General features: G+C 36.2%; 1 protein-coding gene and 1 long non-coding RNA gene across 5 annotated transcripts; both read right to left on the minus strand.

The window, feature by feature from the left end:
* Window positions 1-13,371: 13,371 nt before the first annotated feature.
* LOC112200040 (probable LRR receptor-like serine/threonine-protein kinase At3g47570) lies at window positions 13,372-18,161 on the minus strand. Its single transcript, XM_024341072.2, has 5 exons — window positions 17,446-18,161; window positions 16,723-16,794; window positions 16,206-16,565; window positions 14,041-16,050; window positions 13,372-13,918 (listed from the first exon to the last, which is right to left on the minus strand). Exons 1-5 carry the CDS (start codon window positions 17,987-17,989, stop codon window positions 13,524-13,526), a joined length of 3,381 nt encoding a protein of 1,126 aa, XP_024196840.1. The 5' UTR covers window positions 17,990-18,161; the 3' UTR covers window positions 13,372-13,523.
* A 451-nt stretch (window positions 18,162-18,612) lies between these two features.
* LOC112192557 lies at window positions 18,613-24,131 on the minus strand. 4 transcript variants are annotated; one of them, XR_002933553.2, is made up of 9 exons: window positions 23,632-24,131; window positions 23,454-23,547; window positions 23,093-23,195; window positions 22,805-22,883; window positions 22,069-22,136; window positions 21,373-21,571; window positions 20,361-20,442; window positions 19,013-19,161; window positions 18,613-18,938 (listed from the first exon to the last, which is right to left on the minus strand). It is a non-coding gene; the product is annotated as an uncharacterized LOC112192557 (long non-coding RNA). The 4 variants fall into 4 exon arrangements; XR_005809171.1 differs by having other exon boundaries at window positions 18,614-18,915; XR_002933552.2 differs by having other exon boundaries at window positions 18,617-18,928; window positions 23,632-24,129.
* Between the last annotated feature and the right edge of the window lie 219 nt (window positions 24,132-24,350).

The raw sequence follows: 24,350 nt of genomic DNA on the forward strand, positions 1-24,350 counted from the left end.
TTTTTGAATGATGAGAAATGTATTTCAAAATATTTTCCCACCACCAGCAGCTAGATGATTATTTGCACATCATTCTTATATATATGAACTGATGTATATAAATGGGGAACAAAACAATAATGACAGAAAATGATGTCAATTCAGAGATTAAAAATCAGTACCTAAAACTAGACTGATGTCTCATGATTATCAACATATCGAAATGTCACTCCAAAATCGATGTACACAAAATCAATGCACATCGATATCTAAACACCAGACCGTTATCTAGTGTCAATGTACAAATCAGCTGTTATGAAGTAAACCGATTTACCATGAAATACAGGACATCGGTTTTGAAAAATAGAAATGATGTCTACAAAACTACTAGACATTGTTTCAACTAACGAAAAGCGATGTTCCTAGTAACATAAAACATCATTCTTAATAGATTAACTGATGTTGCCTAAATGTACATACATCGTTCTCAGGAGAATAAGACGGCAAGATGCACGTAAAAATGGACACGAACAAACAAATTTTTTTAGAGACTGATGTCTGCGAGTGTATTAGACATCATTTTTGAAATTGTAATCGATTTAAATGTTCACTTAGGTATTGTTTGAGATATACTTTATTAAGCATAAAATGTGAAAATATGAAGAATTAGACATACCTAACATACAAAAATATGATGATTATAACGATTATACATCGATTTGTTTTTTAGAATCGATGTTGGTTGTTGTCTGGGAAATCGGTTAAAAACGCGCTTATACTAATGTCTATATCTTTCTCTACACCTACTAAGACATCAGTCGAAAATTAGTTTAACATCGGTTCTGGGCCGATGTCTATGAACAAAATTCTAGTAGTGTATAATTATGGAAAGATTGTTTCTTATTGGAGTTAGACTACTCCTTCGTACTTATATATATACTCGGCCCTTTGTGGGATGAATAGAATCATCAAATTAACCCTGAAGTGAAATATTCTTTTCTACTTGGTATCAAAGCAAGTTCAATCCTTTGAACTTGCATTGCATTCTTTGGATCCTGAATCCCAAAAAAAACCATAAACCGCTGCGTACCACCACCATTGAAATCAAACCATCCCTGAATTTCAAACCACCATCACCCTACCTTTTAAAAAAAAAAAAAAAATATTCAGATCCATCTTGAAACCCTAGAAAACCCAATCCTGCAAAAATCCTGAATTCCTCAATGGCCGAACCTGTAATTGAAGGCAAACAGTCAAATCCCGAGAAGGTAATGGTGCGATCCTTACAAGTCATCCATCACCACTACACCACCCAACAAGACAACTCTGCGTCTTCAACAGGTGTTGTCTAGAATGAATCCAACTACACCATATGGGCTCCTCTGATGCGGATGCGCATTGGAGCACGAGGGAAGGTTGGTTATCTGACCGGAGTGAAGGCTGAACCCGCCATGAATTCTGTAGAGTATAAAGCTTGGGCCACGGATAATGAAAAGGTGAAAAGTTGGCTCATTGACTCCATGAAGTCCTCTTTTATGAACTTGTATATTCGTCTTCCTACTGCAAAAGATATTTGGGAAGCTGTAGGGCAAACTTTTTATGATAATTCTGATGAAACCATGATCTTTGAATTGAACAAGAAGTGTTTTGAAGCAAAGAAAAATGGAGGGCCCATTCCTACCTACTATAATGAGTTAGTGGCGATGTTCCAGGAGATTGATCAAAGGGTGGCCTCTAAGAATGATAATGTTGTAGCTATAGTTCAAGAGACCTCAGCGATATCCCGGATGCGTGTTCACATGTTTTTGAGTGGACTTGACCCAGAGTATGATCAGGTGTGTGGAGAAATCCTGTGCAAGGAACCTAAATTCTCTTCGGAGCATAGCAATGCTTACATTCGCAAGGTGCAATCAGAGAAACAGGCTATGGGGCATTCGATACCTACCGAATCTTCTGTTATGGTTGTCCAATGCAAACCAGGTCCTCCTCCAGACTTCTTAGGTCCTTCTCCACATCGTCCTCTAGGTAAGCCAAATCCATATGCAAACAGAAAGTGCATTATTTGTGGGGAATTTGGTCATAGCAAGGAGCGGTGCTATGAAGTGATTGGTTACTCTGATTGGTGGGACTTCATCAAGAAACCGTGAAAGAATCTGGGCAAGGACACCATTGCTACTATAGAGGAAGAGCATCTAGACATTGCCTCCGCTAATGAAGCGTAATCAGGTATGAAGGGTAAGGTTACTTTGAATAATATATGGATAATTGATACAGGTGCATCTGATCATATGACCAATGACCCTGATCTTGTGAAACACCTTAGACATTCCCCTCAAAATGTTATCTCTACTGCTGATGGTACTCCAACTCTGGTCACCGGAGAAGGTTCTATTACTTTATCTGATACCTTAACCCTTGAATCTGTCTTAATTGTTCCATCACTAGCTTATAATCTCCTGTCTGTTGGTCAAATTATTTTAGCTCTTGCATGTATTGTGACCTTTGATCCTTCTTTCTGTGTGTTTCAGGATATTCTGACTCGGTGGATTCTTGGTTATGGTGTTAGAAATGGGAAATTATACTACTGGATCTGATAGAGACTATAGAGAACTAGAAGCATCTTTTGGGGCAAGCTGATCAAATCAATGGGGTAGAGAATGCAAAGGAAGATGTATGGTTATGGCATTGCCGTTTAGGGCATCTATCTTTTAGTTATCTTAAGAAGCTGCAACCTCATTTGTTTTCTGTTGTCAGTGATTTGGATTTCCATTATGACATTTGTGAATTGGCCAAGAGCCACCATGTTTCATATTCACCAAGTCTTAATAAAAATCATGTTCCTTTTATGAAAATTCACTTTGATGTCTGGGGTCCTGCGAAAATTTCTTCTTTTTTTTGGAGCTCGATATTATGTAAAGTTTATTGATGATTGTACTCGCATGACATGGGTATCATTACTAAAGAATAAGAGTGATGTATTTGGGATGTTTACCAAATTTCACAAAATGGTGGCAACTCAATATCAAAAATCCATCAGAGTGTTTCAGTTTGACAATGGTGGAGAGTTTGTGAATGGCCCTATGATTGAGTTCTGCTGGTCACATGGAATTCGTCATCAAACCTCCAATTCTTATACTCCTCAATAGAATGGTTTAGCAGAATGGAAGAACAGGTAGTTGATGGAAGTTGTTCGTGCTTCCTTATTTGGCATGAATATACCTCAGTCCTATTAGGGAGAAGCAGTGAAATTAGCAGCATATCTCATCAACCGTGCTCCTTCACGGGTAATTGAGTTTCAGAATCCTTATCAAAAGCTTCATACTTTAACCATCCCCTCTATGCCTAATTAGAGCCAAGAGTGTTTGGCTGTACAGCTTATGTCCACATACCAAAGCCACAACGGAGCAAACTTGATACCCTACAAAGAAGTGTATTTTTGTGGGTTATGCAGAGTTTCAAAAGGGCTATAGATGTTATGATCCGCTCACCAATACAGTACATATATTTGTTGATGTCTCATTCTATGAATCTGAGCCATATTACTCAGGGGGAGCTTCTCAGTCTTCCCTGCAGGGGGAGAGAGGTTGTGAAGGGAATCCTCATTCTATTATTGATTTTTATGTCTTTGAAGACTTAACTTGAATCATATACTCTCGCAAGCGTACGAATCGTGTCAAGTATGGGAAGTATTAAATCCTTGATTATAGTACCTCGGGGATTAGGTGTTGGACCTAACCGAGGTAATTGGCGCTATGACAACTCAAATGTATACAATGAAAAACAAAAATAAAATAAAGTAAAATAATATTTACAAGGCACCAAGCCTCGGCAATGCTCGGTTTAACTCACACTAAGCCTAATCAAAGCCACTAACTTGTAGCCCAAATGAGTTATGCACAATGGAAGGTAGAATTTTGTTTTGGAGTTTTGAATTAGGAATTAATTAAATTAAATGCAAACTAAAATAAAAGCAAACAACTAATGATCAAGCAAAAAATTAAATTTGGATTTTCAAATTAATGGGAACATGAGAGTGTCGGGTGATTCACACTAACTATCTTGCAAATATCAATGCCAATTTCACAAATGCATGCATTTCCTATATGTGTTAAGTCTAGTATCTAGTACCGGTTAAGGCTACCAAACCAATTATCTTTTCAGTGTATCGATTATGCCTGTTAGGGCCACAATAAACTCTCTAACTTAGGCATTACGCCGGTTAAGGTTGCAATATCTAAAATTAGAGGTCTAGAGTGCAAGATAATAGAGACCCAAGCAAGCTTAGCTACAATTAAGCTAGCTAATGGTTACCACACTTAAATCCTAGATGCAACAAGACTAATAAGTTGTCAATTTATCAATCTATTCATCACAATTGCCCACAACATAATTTCAAAGGGTGACAAAGCCTAGAAACATGCTTCTAAGGACCAATAAATTCGGATTTAAAGCATACACAATGACAATTGCATTTATTTCATTTAAAGCATCAATATTTACACAAGATGAGTTAGGGCTTCACAACCCTAACTCCAAAAATTGAACGACTCACAACCCATGATCAAATACATCAACAAATATATAAGAAATTAAGAGAAATGATAGAGGAGAGAGGGAACACAAACTAGGCTCACAATTTGCTATAGGCAAATATGAACCTAATTTGAAATTAAGCCCCCACTGTTTACCAAACCAAAATCTCTTTGTGGTGATGAAACCTTGATGATGTGTAGTGCAAACCCCTTGGTTTTCTTTGAGAAAAATGGTAGATAGTGATATTGGGAAGTGAGATAAAATGGGAGAATAGAAATGGAGTGGAGGTGGTGTGTGTTTTTGCTGTAGAGAAAGAGGAAGAGAGAAAATGGGGTCTAGTGGAGTGTGCGGCCGAATTGGGGTTGAGATTGGAGTAATAGGGTATGCAACTATAGTAGAAATGTGTGTGTATATATATATATATATATATATATATATACACACGCAGGCGTTCCAAAGAGGACGTCCGCACTTTCGCTAAAGTGCGGATGGCGCTGCTGCAGCTCGGCTCGGGGCGCGACGGAGTGGCGAGGGTTGCCGGAAGGACGCCAGGGGTCAGGCAGAGCCATCTGCAGTCGGTGGAGTCGCCGGCGACGTCGTTGGAGGGCTGCCCAGAAAACCTGCAGTTGCAGGTCGGGTTGCTGCCCAGAACCTGCAACCCCGACCTCCTCCGACCTTGAACTCCGCCCAAAACAGTCCAAGATGCCTCCGGCCTCCCTCCTGCAAGCCGCGCGCCGCCGCCGCACCCTGGAACTCCTCCGCTGCATCGCCGTCCGCACTTTAGCGAAGTGCGGACGTCCGCTTCAGAACGGGCCTATATATATATATATATTAGGTCATGGTCTGTGTATGCCAAGAGAGAGAATAGAATCCGGATAGCAGAAGGCATGTGGCTGGGAGAGAAATGAGATAAGAGAAGGGTAGGTGGCAGTGTGTGATTGGTTAGAAGAAAAGGATTTTGTTTTCTTTCTTTGCTTAGCAAGCTGCACAGCACGTGCATGGTTGTTTACTAGCCATGCATTCTTAATTAAACATTGATTAATGTTCAATTAAGGTGCTTGCTTAATTAATCATTTTATTAATTAAGATGCATTTCCTCTAACTTTTTCACCACCGGACGCAATGTTATGATTTTTTGTTCCCATCCTTCACTAGTACTGACTATGGCTGACCGGCATCGACTATTTCGTCCTTGTATCAAAATACTCCAATTTGCACAATTTTCACTTGATTTCCGCAATTCCGCTTATTTCCTATACAATAAATAAAATTGGATTAATTACATTATAATTGGCTCAAGGACTAACTTATTTCTAGTGTTTTAGATACAATTACAATCAAATAAATGCGTGTAATCAAGACTTGGAAAATTTGGAGGAACGATTTGAAGGTAGAAATTCTGAAACAGCCAAAAATGATCGATAGTTTGAACCTAACAATCAATCGTTTCAAGAGACATAAGCTTCCAGTGTACAAAAAGATCGATCGCTTGAACCTAGAGATCGATCACTTCAACAGACAGAAATTTCCAGTAGCCAAACAGTTGATCCTTTAGTCCCTAACGATCAATCATTTCATGAGATGACTTTTTTGGATAGTTTGAATCAAAATCAAGACATATCTGAAACTCATCAAAATCAAGACGTATCTGAAACTCACACACAAGATATTCCCCATTTTGCATCACCAACTAAAGATTGTGGTCAGAATGATCCACCTTAGGTACCCCTAAATGAGTCTTCTGGGTTAGAAAGTGTCGAACCTAGGAAATCACAAAGGGTTACCAAGGGATTCCTAAGAAACAATATGAACCAAATATCAAAGCCAAAGCTAAATACCCTATAGCTAATTTTATGTCTAACCATAGGTTTCTTGGGGCACATGCACTTGTTGATCAATTATCTACTGTGTCTATTCCTAGTAACGTGCAGGATGCATTGACGGATCCAAAATGGACAAAGGCGATGAATTAAGAATTGGAAACTCTTCAAAAGAATGCAACATGGGAGCTAGTACCTATGCCGGTTGGAAAGAAGACTGTAGGATGTCATTGGGTATTTACTGTGAAGCTTAATGCACATGGAATTATTAATAGATACAAGGCGAGATTTTGTTGCCAAGGGATACACACAACGCTATGGAATTGATTATGAGGAGACTTTTGCACCTATGGCAAAGATTAATATTGTCCGGATTCTAATCTCACTTGCTGCAAACAAAGATTGGCCCTTGCACCAGTTTGATGTGAAGAATGTGTTTCTTAATGGGAATTTGGAGGAATAAGTGTACATGGATGTGCCCCTAGGTGTTAAGAATTACCTAAGTGATGTTGGCAAGGTGTGTAAATGGAAGAAGTCTTTGTATGGCCTGAAGCAGTCTCCAAGAACTTGGTTTGGAAGATTTTCAAAGTCCATGAGAGCCTTTGGATACAGACAGAGCAATTCTGACCATACCTTGTTCATCAAGTGCAAGAATGGTAAGATTACAGCTCTTATTGTGTATGTTAATGACATGATTGTTATGGAGGATGGTCCGAAAGAGATAAATAAATTGCAAAAGTATTTGTCAAAGGAGTTTGAAATGAAGGATCTAGGACAACTGAAGTATTTTTTGGGTAGTGAAGTTGCAAGGTCTAAGAAGGGGATTTCACTTTCACAGAAGAAATATGTTCTTGATTTACTTGCTGAAATAGGGATGCTGGACTGCAGACCCATCGAAACACCCATTAAGATGAATCATGGACTTACTATCTATCCTAATCAAGTTCCAACTGATAAAGGGAGGTATCAACGTCTTGTAGGAAGGTTGATTTATCTTTCGCATACTAGACTTGATATTGCTTATGTTGTGACTGTTGTTAGTCAATTTATGCATTGTCCTAGTGAAGAGCATACAGATGCAGTCTTTCGTATTTTGAGGTACTTGAAGATAGCGCTAGGTAAAGGGTTACTGTTTCAGAAAAAAGATGAATTGGAAGTTGTTGGGTACACAGATGCAGATTGGGCTGATGATAAAACTAACAGACGTTCCACATCTAGGTACTTCACTCTTGTTGGAGGGAACCTTGTCACTTAGCGAGCAAAAAGCAGAAAGTCATTGTCAGATCAAGTGCAGAAGCTAAATTCTGAGGTATGGCACATGGAGTCTGTGAAATGTTGTGGATTCGTAATGTCTTGAAAGACCTAGGTTACAAGCTTAAAAAGCCTATGAATTTACATTGTGATAATACAGCTGTCATTGAGATTGCACAAAATCCAGTTCAGCATGATAAAACCAAGCATGTGGAGGTTGACCGTCATTTTATTAAAGAAAATCGTGACAAAAAGGTTATTCGCTTTCCATTTGTAAACACAGATGAGCAATTAACTGATGTTCTTACTATAGAAGTGTCTAGGAAGATATTTGACAGCTTGGTTGGCAAATTGGGCATGATAGACATCTATGCACCAACTTGAGGGGGAGTGTATAATCGCTGTAAATCAGTATGTAATTAGGATTTTATTTAATTAGGATATTCTGTAATTATGGAAAGATTGTTTCCTATTAGAGTTAGAGTTAGACTACTCATTTGTAGTTGTATATATACCCCGTTTGTGGGATGAATAGAATCATCGAATTAACACTGAATTAAAATATTTTTTTCTACTCAGTAGCAGTCTGGGATGCTTCCGGCCTTCGTTCGGTAGGCCCCACACCGCCTCTGCCGCTTCTGCGGCCTGAAACGCTGCAAAAACATCGACATCTGCACTTAAGCGAAGTACGAACGTCCTCTTCAGAACCCGCCTATAGATACATATATATATATATATATATATATATATATTCATGAAGTTTGAGCAAGGATGGAGAAGGGCATATATCCGGAATCTCTGGAAATGGCGTGGAGAAGTAGAAAGCATGAGAACGTAGGGCCGAAATAAAATTCTGGTTGGTGGAACTTTGGTAACAATTTCAGTAAGTGAAATGAAAACCGAATGACTAATTGGCTATTAAGAAGTAGAAGCCAGTATGGACAACATTGTTAGATTCAATTATATGGAAAAGGACTTACAACAAGACCATATCACAGCATAACAATCTATAAGAACAGGGAAAGCCCAAGCAAAAAAAATTAAAGTTGTCAAGAACCAACAAGAAGTGTCGCTGCAAAGATGAAACATAGAGTAAAGAAACTGAGAACACTTAATGGACTACGAACAAAAGCCTTGTCTTACTAAATAATATGATGAAAGATTAAAGCTTTTGTTTGCTTACTTTGCGATCATGGTATTGCAGACCACACATGGAGATATAATTAATACATGCACAAAACAACAAAGTCAAAGACTTGAACTTGTCGCCATAGAAAAGCTAAAGAAAAGAAGTTTGGCGGTGGCTTTCCAGCTTAAACATGAAAGTCTAATCAAGGTGAATGAGACAAATGGGTAAAACTAATATATGAAGGCATGAGTTTTGTTCAATCAGTGTGTTGCGGCAAAGGTGAAACTAGAAGCAATCGACAAATGACAAAAGCTTCTATTTGCTAAAAGATAATTAAAGATAAAAGCTTTTCTTAGCTCCTTGTGGCGATGGTGATGCAGACAATGTGTAGACTTATGCATAAGCCAAATCGATATTGGCTTGTTGTCAAAAGGTTCTAAACTCTTGAAATATGATTCCTCAAGCAATTAAAGAAGAATATAAGGATGGGTTCAATTAATCCTTGTTCGTGGAATCAAGAAAGGAAGAAGCAAAAGTCAATGAGACAAAGCTCGTCAAGACTACCTGTGCCAAAATTTAGCAGAAAAAAGGATGTTACAGAGATTGTCTTTGCTTTTCATCGAATAGGTGGTGTGCGTTCTGTTGTTCTACAAATAAAAAGAACGAGAAAGCACATTCCTAGACAAAGACTCCAAATTGCTCTTTACTTGGTTGGATGATATTTTTACTCTGAGAATAAAAAGAAGGCATCTTTAGAGTAAAGATCATGAAGTCAAGATCTTGCTACTACTCACTACTGATTGAAGGAGTCGAAATATGTCATTGAAGGGAACATGGCACCGCTTCAGCCGAGTTTGAACAAACGTGTAGTGAATTTGACGTGGGCCTGAGGAAAAAACAAATAACATCTATGAACTGCGATCTTCTAATCTGCTGCCACCCAAGTCACATACATTAGATTTGGCTTTCTTTTGACAAAACAAGTTAAGTCATCAGACAAGTCTCCTAAAAACTTATCCGGGGTTGAGACGAAATTTAAAATGTGAGACTCGGGGTTTACTCGACATTACGGCTGCCCATATCAAATTTGAGGCCCAAAAGCCTTGATTGATATAGACCAAGCAACATAACTCGTAAGCAAAGCCCACCTCAAAATTTTGGCCCATTTGAAGAATTCGGCAAAGCATGACGGTACGTGTTTCCATTTCAGAATTCCCGAGCTTTGGTTTTGTTAAAAAATACTTCAGAACCTAAAAAAATTTCCTTTTTGGTACAAAACCAAGAAAAATCCCAAATAGACGAATTCAGAACTATAATGGTTTGATCCTTTTACAGGGTATGCAGGCAATTTAACGACCCACTAGATGCAACCACAAATTCAAATCGAATCCCTGACTCCACCAGTCAAATTCAGCCAATCCAAATCTCTAATTCCATTAGTCAAATTCACCCAAACACCAGAAAAATCAAATCATTCCCAAATTACCCAAGAGTAAATTCAAGGGCTCTAAACCCTCACAAATATCTAAACACAAATCCAAAAATAAATGGGTCATCTACCCATTTAAATCCCAAATGCTGTAACTACATGTGGTTTGATACTGCAAGGGTATGTGGGCAATCTGGAATCAAATAATCTAGATGCAAGCGCATCCCAAACACTATTCATATTTCAAAAATCCAAGCCTTCCAATGGGTCATTCACTTATTGGAACTCTTGAACTACGAGTAGCTTGATCCCTTTCCGGGTACGTCGGCAACCCATTCCAAAATTCGAGTGTATACAGCCGCAAAAACAAACAACCACACAATGGTTTCTTTATAAATGGAATCAAATGGTGTTTCCTTTGTAACAAGAGATTGTAATTAAGAGACGCATACTGTCTTAAATGGGTCGAACCAGAAATAATTAAAACTTTATTCTGTTAATAAATGCGAGTGAAATTACGTTGGGTGACATTTTACACTTTGTGCAATTTTTAACTCAACAACTTCCCAAATTAAAAAGATGTTGTAGAGTGTTTTTTTTTTTTCGGACCAATTAACATGTCCATTTGAAAAAAGAAAAAAATGCTAAATAGGTAAGACTTTTTAAATTGAACCGCCTAAAGGATAAGCTTATTTGACTATGACATATTAATTAGAGTTTTTATCACCACTAGGGTCAAAAAAATTTTGCACCAGACAAAATGTAGTGTCAAAACTTTTTTGCACCAGACAAAATGATACTTAACTTTCAAAAGTGATCAAAATGATACCTAAATTTTTAAAAACAAATCAATTTGACACCCAACTTTCATAAGTGATCAAAATGATACCTAAATTTTTAAAAACAAATCAACTTGATACTTGGTTTATTTTTTGTTAAAATTGATCACATATGGTGCGGTGTTTTGTGGGGTTATAATAATATTCTACACAAAAACTGTTTTTCAATTATGTTTTATTTTACTTTGTTAATTGACTTAATTCTCTTCTTCTTCCATCTCTATCTCTCCTCTCTTTCTCTCTCTCTTTTCTCATTTTTCATTGTTTTCTTTAGAAGTTGTGAAACATCCGAATTTTATTTGTTTCTACGACCAATGGTAGAAATTGAAATTGAATGAAAGATTTTTTTTTTAATTCTATAGAAGAAGAAGATTGGTAGATGGTTGATGACCCTCTAACGACAAATCACTTCAATTTTTGGGCTTGATTTTGCATTTGATTTAACAAAGAAGTTAGAAAAAATAAACCGAGGTATCAAGTTGATTTGTTTTCAAAACTTTAAGTATCATTTTGATCACTTATGAAAGTTGGGTATCAAGTTGATTTGTTTTTAAAAATTTAGATATCATTTTGATCACTTTTGAAAGTTGGGTATCATTTTGTCTGATGCAAGAAAGTTGTGACCCTAGTGGTGATAAAAACTCTATTAATTATAAAACCCTAAAATACTGTTCATTATTTTTCAATGAATAGTGCTAGGACAATTTTGCTCCTGAATTTTGCAGGTTTTACCTTTCTGTCCTATAGTTGCAATTTTCCACTGTATATTTTCCACCCCTGGAGAAAAGAAATACTTGGTGAGTTACAAACATTGTTTCCCATAACTTCTCTACTTCGTAGTCCATCAAGAGCTACCAAAACTTAACAGATTCCATTCTAATTCTGTGTGTGTGTGTGTGAAAAAGCATTTTGTTCTTAACCACTATAATAGTCCCAGTCAAGCCAAACAATTAAGGCAAAAATCAACCCATAGTAACACGGGGGCTTAGCAACTAGTCTTATCCAATGATATATTTACTCGGAAGAGACAAATTAAATTAAAAGTCTTGAAAGTCATAAATTAAAGTCTTAAATATCGTCCAATACCATTTGGCTTAGTAACATAAATCTCTCATTTGTAAGTGGGAGGTCGATCATGTAATTGTTGCAAATTTGAGTTGTTAATGTGATCAAAGAAAAAGAAAAAGAGTAATGCTAGAGATCCCAAATTTATGTACCAAATATGGCTACCAAATGATGCTATTTTCACATTATTCAAAAAAGAAAGAAAGATCGAAGCAATTAACTCTAATCCCAAAACTCATCAAGAAGGAGGAAGGAGGACAATTCAAACAAATCACTAAACAATCGTTCCCCATTATATTATTAGTTTGAAGTTCACAATCATGCATGTTTTCAGATTTCTAATTAATTCACTTCATCATCTGGATAATAATATTGTCTGGTTGGTGTGATAGTATTTGATGAGTTAACATTGGTTCTGGGTTGCTGATGGCTATGACCAAGAAGCCATGAAAGGGTAAAAAGAGAGAGAATGATGGAATAAGTTAGGATATTAATCACTTGATGCATTTTGTACTTGAAATATTTGGCCTACTCTTTAACCTACCATCATGGCAAATATGCCATGCCCAGCGAAGAAGAAGAAGGATATGACGGAAAAACAAATAATATCGATTTAATATTCTTTTTTTTTATTCTACTTTATTTGTTCTTATTTAGTATATTAATTAAAAGACATGTTGGAAATATATAGTTACATGTAGATGACACGTTAGATGCCACATCATTTGGTATATAAAATTTGATAAATAATTTTGGTGTCCCAAGCATTTTTCAAAGAAAAAACATATCTTATCAATCCATTGCAATTTTTCCATAGAAAATACTTCATACCAAGATTAGTCAATTCGGTTGTCTGCAAATATATGGTAGTTGATACACCATAATTTTCTAAAATTCATATCTTTCCCTGTCTCTTGACTCATTTGCTATGTCGATCGAGCTACTTTCCTATTGGGCATGTACTATATTCAAAGTTTTGTATGTTGGTTCCTTTGCATTTTGGACTTTTTTACAAAAAACTCCTTTCAGATCCAAGTCACAATCAAAGAGCTTACTTGATGGGCCCAAAAAAAGAAAAAGAAAAAAACAGAGAGAGAGAGAGAGGAGGTACTTGATGGGAATTCTCCTACTCGGAAAAATGTTCAGCGGCCTAGACTTGAAAGTATATTGGGATCGATGTAAATGAATCAGATTATTTTGCTCAATTCGTACATGCAAGAACCAAATTATTGGGTGAGAAATGATACTCAACACGACTGTGAGAAACAGGGGATTGATCAAAGTGACTGCGCGCAAATGTAGATATTACTGAAAGTGCAATTCTTGTAATTGCAACCGAAAACTAGAATGGTATAACATTTATGTTATATCTGCCTTGGCAAGTATTACAATCACAGCCGAACAAATACAAAGTGTAAATAGCTATATTTATTGAAAACTGAATCAAAGACCAAGATCATATGCTACGGAAATGAAACCTATACAAAGGGCTGCTTAACAAGAGGAAGGTTCAACACCACAGCTCCTCCTGCAGCAGCGTCCTTGAAAAACTTGATCTTAATTTTGTTTAGAGTGGCTAGAGCCTCTTGCATATTTATCCTCTCTTCTGGTGATTCGGTGGAACAAGTTAGAGCTAATCTCATAATGGATGATAAACCCTCCCTCTTATTCACAAATTCACGATTCCCTTCTTCTGTCCCAAGTAAGTTGGCATCCACAACATCAAGTAATGGTGAATTTGCAACCCACTGCTTCAAACTGATGTCCCCAAACATCTCATCTGTTGGCTTCTTTCTTGTGAATGTTTCCATCAATACAATACCAAAACTGTAAACATCCCCTCTTCTGGTAACTATTCCTTCCATTCCGTACTCTGCAACATACAAATGTGTGAAGTTCTTTTTCAAATATAATGAAAATTAAACTTTAATTAATCTTCTCATAATTCATGACAATACATGTGAAATTGAAGATAAACTAACAATAGTTCTTTACCTGGGGCCATATATCCAATTGTGGCTTGAGTAATGGTTTGGGTCATTGAATCTCTTCCGCACATGAGTTTTGCAATGCCAAAGTCAGAAACATGTGCACACATATTCTCATCCAGTAGGATATTGCTGGGCTTCAAATCACAGTGAACAATAGGGGTTCCATAGCCATGATGAAGGTATTCCAATGCCGACGCAACATCAATCATAATACTCAATCTCTGCAGGATATTCAGACAAAAGTTTTGAGAATACAACCACTTCTCAAGGCTCCCATTAGGCATGTAGTTCAGTACCATAGCTTTGAAATCAAGTTGACTGCAACAACTGATGATTTTGATAAGATTTCGATGACGGATGTTGCATAGCATTTCACACTCAACATTGAAACTCTTGAACGCCCCTTCTAGCTGTAAATTGAAAACCTTTATAGCCACATCTGTCCCATCAGAAAATGTTCCTTTATATACTGAGCCAAAACCACCGCTGCCAAGTAAGTTGCTTTCATTAAATGCATTTGTTGCTCTAACAAGTTCGAGGTGTGAAACTCTTCTCCATAGAAGTTGAGGTAACAATGAAGTCTCTTTTGCAGTTTCCACATTCTTTCTTCTACATAGTATCACTATCCAAATGGAGGTAACTATGAACGTTGCTGACAAGATCCCTGGTATAATGTATTTCAAGATGGATATGCTCGCTTTAGTTGAATGTGCTTCAAATGTACTATTATTGCATGATGGGACACGAAATCGGGGTGCACCACAGAGTTCACCACTTGACACAAATGATTGAGCAGAGAAGTTTTGGAAAGGTCCACCTGTTGGGATTTCTCCTTGGAGTTTGTTGAAAGACAAATTCAAAATCTGGAGATATTTGAGAGATTCGAGTGACTTTGGAATCGATCCAGACAGATGGTTTTCAGATAAATCCAAAAGTTCCAAGCTAAGCGACTTGCCAAGTGAACTAGGAATAAGGCCTTCGAACTTATTATTCTCCAAGGAGAGATTCACCAGGCTTTGTAGATTCCCAATGTTGCTCGGTATGCTACCGGATAAGTGGTTGTTTGATAAATCTATCTCTACGACAGCTTTCAGATTACCAACATCTTCCGAGAGAGATCCACTTAAATTATTGGATGACAAGCTAAGGTACAAGATATCTGAAAGTCCCCACAAGGTAGATGGTATTGTGGAATTCAATAAATTGGACCCCAGATATAGATTTCTTAGTGTGGAGGCTAGATGACCCAAGCAAGAAGGTATAGAGCCAGAGAGTTGGTTATCACTCAACCCTAAAAATTCTAGGTCTTGTAGTTGACAAAGTTCATCTGGGATGTGTCCTTGCAATTTGTTGTAACCCAAACCCATAGCTTGGAGATTATGTAGTCTTCCAATTGAGGTTGGAATTGATCCACTTAATTTGTTGTTATACAAGGATAAGGCTATCAAGCTGCTCAAGTTTCCTAGATCGTCAGGAATATTACCTCTCATGTCACAGTATTGAAAGTAGACATTTTGAAGAGATGTAGAATGATTCCGAAAGGAAATAGGGAGGTTGGCATTTAATGGATTGCTTGAGAAGGCTAAGACCCTCAACTTTTTAAGATTTGCTAAGCAAGAGAGAATATTTACTTCTGGAGTAGTAGTATCAATAGTTAAATTATTCTCAAATAAGGAAAGATACTGAAGGTTTGTTAAAGCACATAGAGTGCTAGGAATAGAGCCAGAAAGTAAGTTAAGCGGCCAGCTTAGCATGGTGAGCCGAGAAGCATTAGAGATGGATTTGGGGATTGCTCCGCTCAATTTATTTTGTCCCAAGTAGAACTCTTGTAGATTTGGAAGCCCAAGACCTATATTTGTTGGGAGGCTGCCTGAGAGCTTGTTACCAACTAGACTTATAAACGCTGCTGTGGATGTGTTGAAAATTGTGTTTGGGATGAGGCCATTGAGATTATTTAAATTGAGGCTTAACCACACTAAATTTGGAAGATTACCAATCTCATGCGGTATGGTACCTGCCCCGATAATACATAGTCGTTACAAAAATTGACATTTTATTGTTGAACTATTTTACACATACAACTAATATTATATAGGAATGATAAAACACAATATTGAATTTTGATGGTAGAAGTAGTTAAGAATACACAATGATGAAAGGTATATGTACCTGTTAAACTGTTTTCCGCAAGTTCAACTTCCTTTAACTGGGTTGCGTTTCCAATCCATTTGGGTATACTTCCACTGAAGCTGTTACGAGCCAAAAATATATCAACAAGTTTGTTGCATTGCCAAAATTTGGATGGAAGTGGACCATCAAACTGGTTGTAACCCAAAGCCAACGTTTGAAGATGAGGAAGATTTTGGCACATATTATCTGGAAGTCTGCCCTTCAAGTTGTTTTGAAGTAGAGCCAAAATAATCAAAGAAGACATATTGAAGACAGCCATAGGAATATTTCCTTCTAGGGCATTTTTTTGCACAAACAACTTCTCCAGTTGATTTAAATCTCCTATTTCATTTGGAATTTCTGAAAAAAAAAAAAAAAAAAAGTAAGTAAATATCAAAACTCTGCATCATATATGTGCATATGATTAGCTAGTTTTTTTGCCAACATCGTTTTCTCTAGGGAAATCGATTCAAAGAAAGATAGAAAGGTACACCTAGTCAGAGGGCATACGACATACCTGTGAAATTGTTAAAATCAAGGAAGATCTCCTTCAACGTTGTTAAGTTTCCAATTTCTCTCGGTATGCTACCTGTTAATTAACATATAAATTAACAAATAGATGGGACCAGTGGCGTAGCCAAAAATCTCTCTTAGGAGGGTCAAACTTTATTAACTGACAAATTATATTCATTTCTAGTCGTCCTCTAAAAATAACACAATCTTTTGCCCAAAAATATATATATATATTAGTATAATTAAGAAAATTTAGGTGTAATATTTCTTGTACTAATGCTGAAATTGAAAGATCCTTAAATCATGTTGAATAAATTTTAGGATTTAAGATGAATGATAAATATAGAAAAACTTATGTGTTACTTCAATTTAGCATATTAATAAAGAATCGTAAATATGCGCATATGGGCATATATCGATCAATAGGGTAAGAAAACCTTGAAAAGATTCATATTAATTAGATATATGTAGTGTATTAATAGTGTAAAATATTATTTCATTCCATTAAAGTTCAAGGATAATTAAAACTAATTAAGATAAATTTGTATTGAATTTTAAAAATTGAGACTAATTAAAGATTTTTCAAAAATTCAGAAGGGTCAATTTTATTTCATTCCATTAAGATTCATAGATCATTAACACTAATTAAGGTTGGATGGGACCAATGTTAAAGTGTTACGATCATAATGATATCGACCTGATTAGAGTTCTAAAGAAGAGCCAGTACCTGATAGTTGGTTATAGCTAAAATCAATTACTTGCAGCACAGATAAGTTGAAGATAGTCGCTGGTATGGAACCTGAAAATTGATTACCAAACAAATATAATGATTGAAGTTTAGATAAGAGCCCGAACCACGATGGAATGGCTCCCATAAATTTGTTGGCTCCAAAGTTAATGAACTTCAACCGGCGCAGACGATTCAATTCCCCCGGCAAATGGCCATGGAAACTGTTATTTCTCAAGTCAATATCAACAAGAAATGATAGGTTGCCTAGCTGAGGAGGAATAGTGCCTTGGAGATCAAAGTAGGAGAGGTTCAAGGCTGTGGCTCTAAGGTGGTGTGCACCACATGTAATGCCAACCCAATTGCAAATGGGAATAGTGGTTGACCAATTGGTCAAGATCAAGTTATGAGGGTCACTACTGATATGGGCTTTGAGAGCAAGAAGAGCAGATTGGTCTGTGCTGATGTTGGTTTGTGCTGCTGCCATAGTTAAGCAGCTAGCTGCCATACAACAGTAGACCAGGAAGAACCAAGTGCTCTCCATTGTGTGAATATGGTTGCAGATTTGGATGCCCAAAATGTTTGGAATATATAGTACGTTGAGACTGGAAAACGAAGAGGTCGAGGTCGAAGACTTACGAGAGAAACCAGTTAAACTTTATTAATTGCTTCCCTTAATTTCTTGCAGCACGAGGCCGGCAGGAGATTTCCACCACAAATCAAGAGTTAGGTTGGACGTTTGTGCATTCGTGATTGAGGAGTAATTGAGAAGAAATCCATTTCAGACCATGAAAAGATATATATTAGAAATTAACTATATGTTGTCTTGCGTGTTCTCTGCGCCCTGACTTTTCAGCATACGTAACATCACATGACAACCAAAGAGACTAGAGCCTTCTTTTGGTTCAAGAAGCGAGTACTACACATAATACTATACTAGAAATGACACTCGCACATTGCTGCGGGATTTGTTGCTGTTAACAACTTTGTATTTAAGGCTTTTGATGAGTTCATTCATCCAGTTGAAGCATGGCAATAAACTGAATGCATTCATTTGTCAAGATCAAGAGACTGGTCATAATAACAAAATGCATGTAGAAAACTAATGTATGGCACAGAGCTAGGGGTATATGCATACAATTATTCTCTTTTTAATAAATAAAAAAGGGAATCCCAACTCATTTATCATATTTAGTTGTTCATTGCTTGAAGAAAAAGAAGAATATCTACAAAATGGTAAGACATATACATCAGAATATATATTATAAAATCCAAATTTTTTAGCTAGTCATTATATATAAGTAATACTTTCAGTCTTCTCAAAAAAAAAAAAAAGTAATACTTTCAGTCTCAGTATATCATCTTTGCTAATTGAAAAGTGGTTCCTCTACAATTTCATCTAAAATCTCTTATCAATGTTTTCAATCTGGTGGACTGAATCACCAGTTCCCGCTCAACTTGAAAATAGAGCTGCAAGGGAGATCTACACATAACTGACATAAGAGAAAGAAGGTACGTTTGAATGGAAAACCAAAAAAGTAAATAATAACTACTATTGATTAATTACCTCAGTCACCGTATTTGTTTCAGACTTATTCTTGAAACTGGCATCCCTAATGAGGTGAGCAGAAATATATTTGAAAGCCTAATTGCTTCTTTTTTGACATCTTTCCATGACAAAAGTCTTCAATATATAGTTGTGCACAGAGGCTGATGCTGAAGAAAGAAAAAGAAAAAGGAATTCTTTTTGTGACAAAACAGCTTATTTTCAATTATCCATGGCTTTCTTTCTAACTGAACTAACAACTAACAGCAATATAATGAAGTCCTCAGTTTCATAATTATTTTACATATTCACCCATCCGAGCATAAATCTTTCAGAAATTCCGAAACTCAGTTTCATAATTATAACGCTCACCTCCATGTTCTTATGCAAGCCAAAAATAAAACAATCTAATAACCATCGATGCAAGTGAGCATATTCTAAATGTACAGTACAATGAGATATAAGCAAATGACTAACTATCATCTTATCACAAACAGCACCTTATTTTGAATTCCAATAAACAATGATATAGCATATAGCAACTACACAATTACATAACTGGAAAAGCTTTTCTTCTCTCAAGAAAATACATTTGTTTTGGTGGCTTTGTCTAAACCGGTAGAATTAATCTTACAGAAGAGCTTGCCACCTTTGGTAGCAAAAGTAGCAAGGGAAATTGGTACATTTGATTAAAAAATGTTGCTCTTTGGTTTATGCAAGTTTCCTAGATCTCCCCAGCACATTACTGATGCTGGTCCTCTGGCATCACAATAAGTCCTTGCAATCATGTATAAGACCTATACAACCTTAAGAACCTACTTATAAAATATATGCCCCAGAATCGAACCTTGTGTGTATGAGAGTGTATATAATCATATATATACCTAATCAATTAATTGGTAAACAGAATTGCTCAAGAATTGGTAAACATACCAACTTGCCTCAGACCAAAACCCAATAAGACATGCAGATTTTCTTCATAAATTTTTTTGAAAAAAATATTTAAAAAAATATAAATCAAAATAAGAACAAAACACCTCAATTACATTGGGTTGCCCCATACACCTTATCCCTGAAGCATGACATAACCTACCCCTTTTTTATTTATTTTTTTATTCTTGAGCATGGATTACCATCTGACTTATACATGGCATATGCAGAATCGTAAGACTATGATTGAATCATTATCCTCGGCAAACTTATTAAAACTCACACCACAATTGAACCTCAAAACACTATCTTCAACTAAAAATCCATTAAATGAAGCCATTCACCGAGGATGATTGTTTGGAGGGGTACTATGATTAGGTATATGAATATATCATAATCACAAAATTGGGAATCATATTAAAATAGCAGAGAAGCTTACCTAAGCTTTGACCAAGTTATGATCAGAAATTTCGATTGAAAGAAATGCGCTAAAGCCTTGGCAAGTATTTGATGATAAAATTCTGTGGGAATTAAACACACAGTTAGATTGGCTTTAAGGAAAAACTGAGGCATAAGAATGTCAATACAAAATAGGATTACAAATCAAACGCAGTGGCAAATCAAAGAAGCAATTAAGAGCAGTTTACTGAAAAGGAATGGTTTTTAACAGTTGAACACAGGCAATGCTGCTATATTTTTTTAACAAACCCATAGTCTCTGATACCATGTTTCATTAAAACTGATAAAACTCCTTAAAACTATTAAATGCACAGAACCATTATCATGAACTAAATGCTTAAACTGAAAATTCAAATTCAAGGATCATAGCTGGAAAAGAAGTTGACTGAAAACAAATTGAAGAGGATTGAATATTGGGTGGGAAAATAAAAAAAGCTACATAAAACACTTCCATAACTTGTGTCATTCATCTGAAATCATTGTGTGCAGAGAAAGGAAAAAGAGTAGATAATTCAACTATCGATCACTAATGCTTCATGTTTCAAGAGAGAATGTAAGTATCCACAGCGATAATAAGAAATTATCATATGAAATTCAACCCCATCCCATATTTTTGCAAGATGAAAATCATAGAAGAAATTTGATAATACACATAAACCCAACAAATCAGAGCAATTGACACATGAACAAATCAAAATCAACAATCCAAAACAAACCCAGGAATGAATTCGTTTGTTCAAACCTAATAATATAGGACCACAAAGAGCGAATTCCTAAAGAATTGTATTGGGTATCTTCATCCTATCCTAGAGGTGAATTCGTTTTGAGCGAGAGAGAAAGGAAAAGAATGAACCAGCACGGAAGAATTGGTAAAAACAGAAAACCCACAACAAAACCCATGCTCATCATTAAATCGCACACAAAACCCTTAATCGAATAATCCCAAAAGCCCATACCCAACAAAATTGACCGAAAAATTTACATAAAGTTACCTTTTATCAATTGAATCGAAGTCTCTCATAATCCCTTTTTCTTTTCTCTGATATGGGAAGAAATCACGCTGAGCTAATCAAATTTGGTCGCCAAAATGTTAGTAGCTTGGATGACTTGCCAGTAAATAAGGGCTTCAATTTTGCTTATCTTACTGCTAAGTTTAGCTTCCAATTCAGCCACTTTCATTTCATTATTCGTCTACATGGCATAACCAAACAAAATGTCAAATAATTAGCACATGAAGTAGCAAGAAGTGTATTTCACAGGACTCAAAAGGAATAACATGACCAAATGGATAAATATGCAACTCTTTACAACTGAAACAGCTTGGTGAATTTGTTAAACAAACACAAATTGTAATTCACAAAATCATATGATACTTATACACAGAACCAGTCCTAGTTTCCTAAACAATCCAATGTATTACTATGCGAAGTTCAGTAATTACTTTTATAGGGTGTGGCTATACATTATTGCTGCTGTAAGGGATTTTACAGCCTTTGCATCACTCACCAAGGACATAAGTCTTTGCAGTTACATTATCTGAATGATACAACTCCAGCCATTCAAACATAAACAAAATAAATTTGTCTTGTCTTGTTTCCTCAGTAACGGCCTACAACAGAATCTAATCTCTTCTAGTTATATCTATACTAAAGGAAGATGGTATCCTATGAAATTTTAGACATGCTTACTTTACTTGACACTTGAATATCAGATAGTGAGCAGCTTGTTCCACCTCAAATTTGGTCTGCACCACAGCCTAAAGATAAGCAGAACATCATTGTGCGAGAAAATACATCTAATAACATAATTCCAAGGATAAGTTACATGATAACATGTGTGGAGGAAGGAGCACACATCAAAAATTAATCTTTATCAACCAGATAAAAATCCAACAATCTAATCCTTCTCCTCTATTACTTCATTCAGTAAATACTAAATATTTGTTAAAGTAAGAGGTTCTATCCAAAGCAATCAATCCAGTTTCTCAATTTAGGATTATCGATCAATGTGTGGAAACATAGATTCTCTGGCTGATGCTTTATCAATTGCATGCTCAACATCATGATGCAATTACATGTTCCTTTTTTATTAGTGAGCATATAGAGTATTTAGTATTTATAATTTGGTGGAGAAAGATTTTTGATGTCAAGTAATATATTTGATCAGTGATGTACTAAGTTTTCATGTGTTTGTTACAAAACAATGAATAGCATTGTCTCTGACAACATAGCTTTACTCTCATTGTTCGATATATATTCTTCAGATTTTCATATTTCTGCACTATGTTTCCAAAGTCAAAAACTATACAGTTGAGCTTGAAATGCTATCAGTTAATATCTGTCTTTCTATCTGGTAAACAAAAAGATGCAGGTCTTTCTCTATTTCAATTCTACATAAATCAATAGCCAAAGAGAGAGTATTTACCACAAAACTTTACTCCGGGATCACAATCAGCCATCAGTTAATATTCACAGTCAAAAACTAAACATGGGTCTGTGACTTTCTGCAAGAAATTACAAACCTTTACATCAAAATCAATGAAAAAGTGCAAGCCACAGAAACCCAATTTGAGATCAACCCATTTTCAAGGAGAGAATAAGTAAATTTGGGCAAAAGGGGACGAAGAGCCACAGTTTGAATGCATTATAATAGCAATAAATACCCAGAAATTACTGGAATGAAATAAACGAAGATGGTTCAGAGTTCACTTACAGTCACAGTATGTCTTCTTCTCCTACCCTGAGTCGCTTAGAGCTGCTTCTTCCTCCGTCGGAATTGAGACTGGCAATACTTTTTTCTCTGGTTGGAATTGATACTAATCACAAATTCAGAAGCAGAAATGAAGTCAAGAAATAGGGTCTAGGGTCTTCGGTGAAAAGCAGAAAGAACTAACAGCTCAGAAATTAAAAGGCAAATAGGCTAAGAATCAAGGTCTTCTTCAAGATCAATAGCCTTCAAAATACTGCAAATGCAGCCAAACCCATTTAAATTCCAACTCTTAAATCGTAGATTATTATCTTCGGAGTGATAAATTAAAGAACCCATAAAATAGAAGATACCCAACATCACTCACCGCGCCTTGGCGTTACTCTTCAAGAGTGCTATAACTCGGATCCTTAACAAGTAATATATTGGAATCGTATTCCGGGTAAGCAAGGTCTTCAACTCTGAGGAAAGCAATCGCACAGCCCAAACGATAAATCAGCCACATATGAATTTTTACACTGATTTTGAAGAAATCAAGCCAATACCTTTGATAATGAAGAAGATCGTGATGTCCAAAAAGAAGGGCTTCAGGTCTCTCTTTCTGTATTTCTCTCTATTTGTTTTTGTTTTTGGGTTGTTGTTCTTTTGAGGATCGGTAGAGTAGAGAAGAAGCTAAAATCGATACGCAGCAATAGCGATGATCAAAATCTATGTCATTAGTTTAGAAATGAGAGAGAGAAAAAATGGTTTTAAAAGATTTGATCTTTTATGTGTCTGAATTTCGAAATATGTGAAGTATAGAAAACTAGTTGAGAGCTGGAGAGAAGCGGGGCCACCACCGATAACAGCTGAAGAAACAGCTAGGCATGTTATTCGAATCATCAAGAAACACCAAAAGGCTGATGTTGAGGTACATTGTAGAAGCATTGCTGCTATAAAGTTCGGCTTGTTGTATGATGCTGCTAATTACCATGATGGAATGTAGTGACATAGAAATGCTTTTGTGATTATTTTTCCTGTAGTGATTATTGGTTTTTTATGGTCTCCCTCTTCTTCATACTCTATATATGTTTGGTCCCCATCGAAACCTCTCTGGTAAAAATTCCGAACTCCATCTCCAATTTTGTTGGCTTCAAGCTTTTCTGCTTTTCATGTTAACTTTAGCTTTCGTGGTTTGAATTTGAAGTTTGAGTTTGTTTAGAACTTTATCTGTTTTCGATTTTCATTTTTTTATTTGGAAAGATTGTTTAGGTTTGTTACTTTT

This window comes from Rosa chinensis, chromosome 1 (genome assembly GCF_002994745.2).
Source record: "Rosa chinensis cultivar Old Blush chromosome 1, RchiOBHm-V2, whole genome shotgun sequence".
Lineage (NCBI taxonomy): Eukaryota > Viridiplantae > Streptophyta > Magnoliopsida > Rosales > Rosaceae > Rosa > Rosa chinensis.

Coding starts and splice junctions, on each gene's coding strand:
- LOC112200040 (XM_024341072.2), bottom strand. CDS start 17,989: ATGGAGAGCACTTGGTTCTTCCTGGTCTACTGTTGTATGGCAGCTAGC. Junction 16,795..17,445: donor TAGCTATAACCAACTATCAG/GTACTGGCTCTT, acceptor GTTAATTAACAG/GTAGCATACCGAGAGAAATT. Junction 16,566..16,722: donor TGATTTTAACAATTTCACAG/GTATGTCGTATG, acceptor TTTTTTTTTCAG/AAATTCCAAATGAAATAGGA.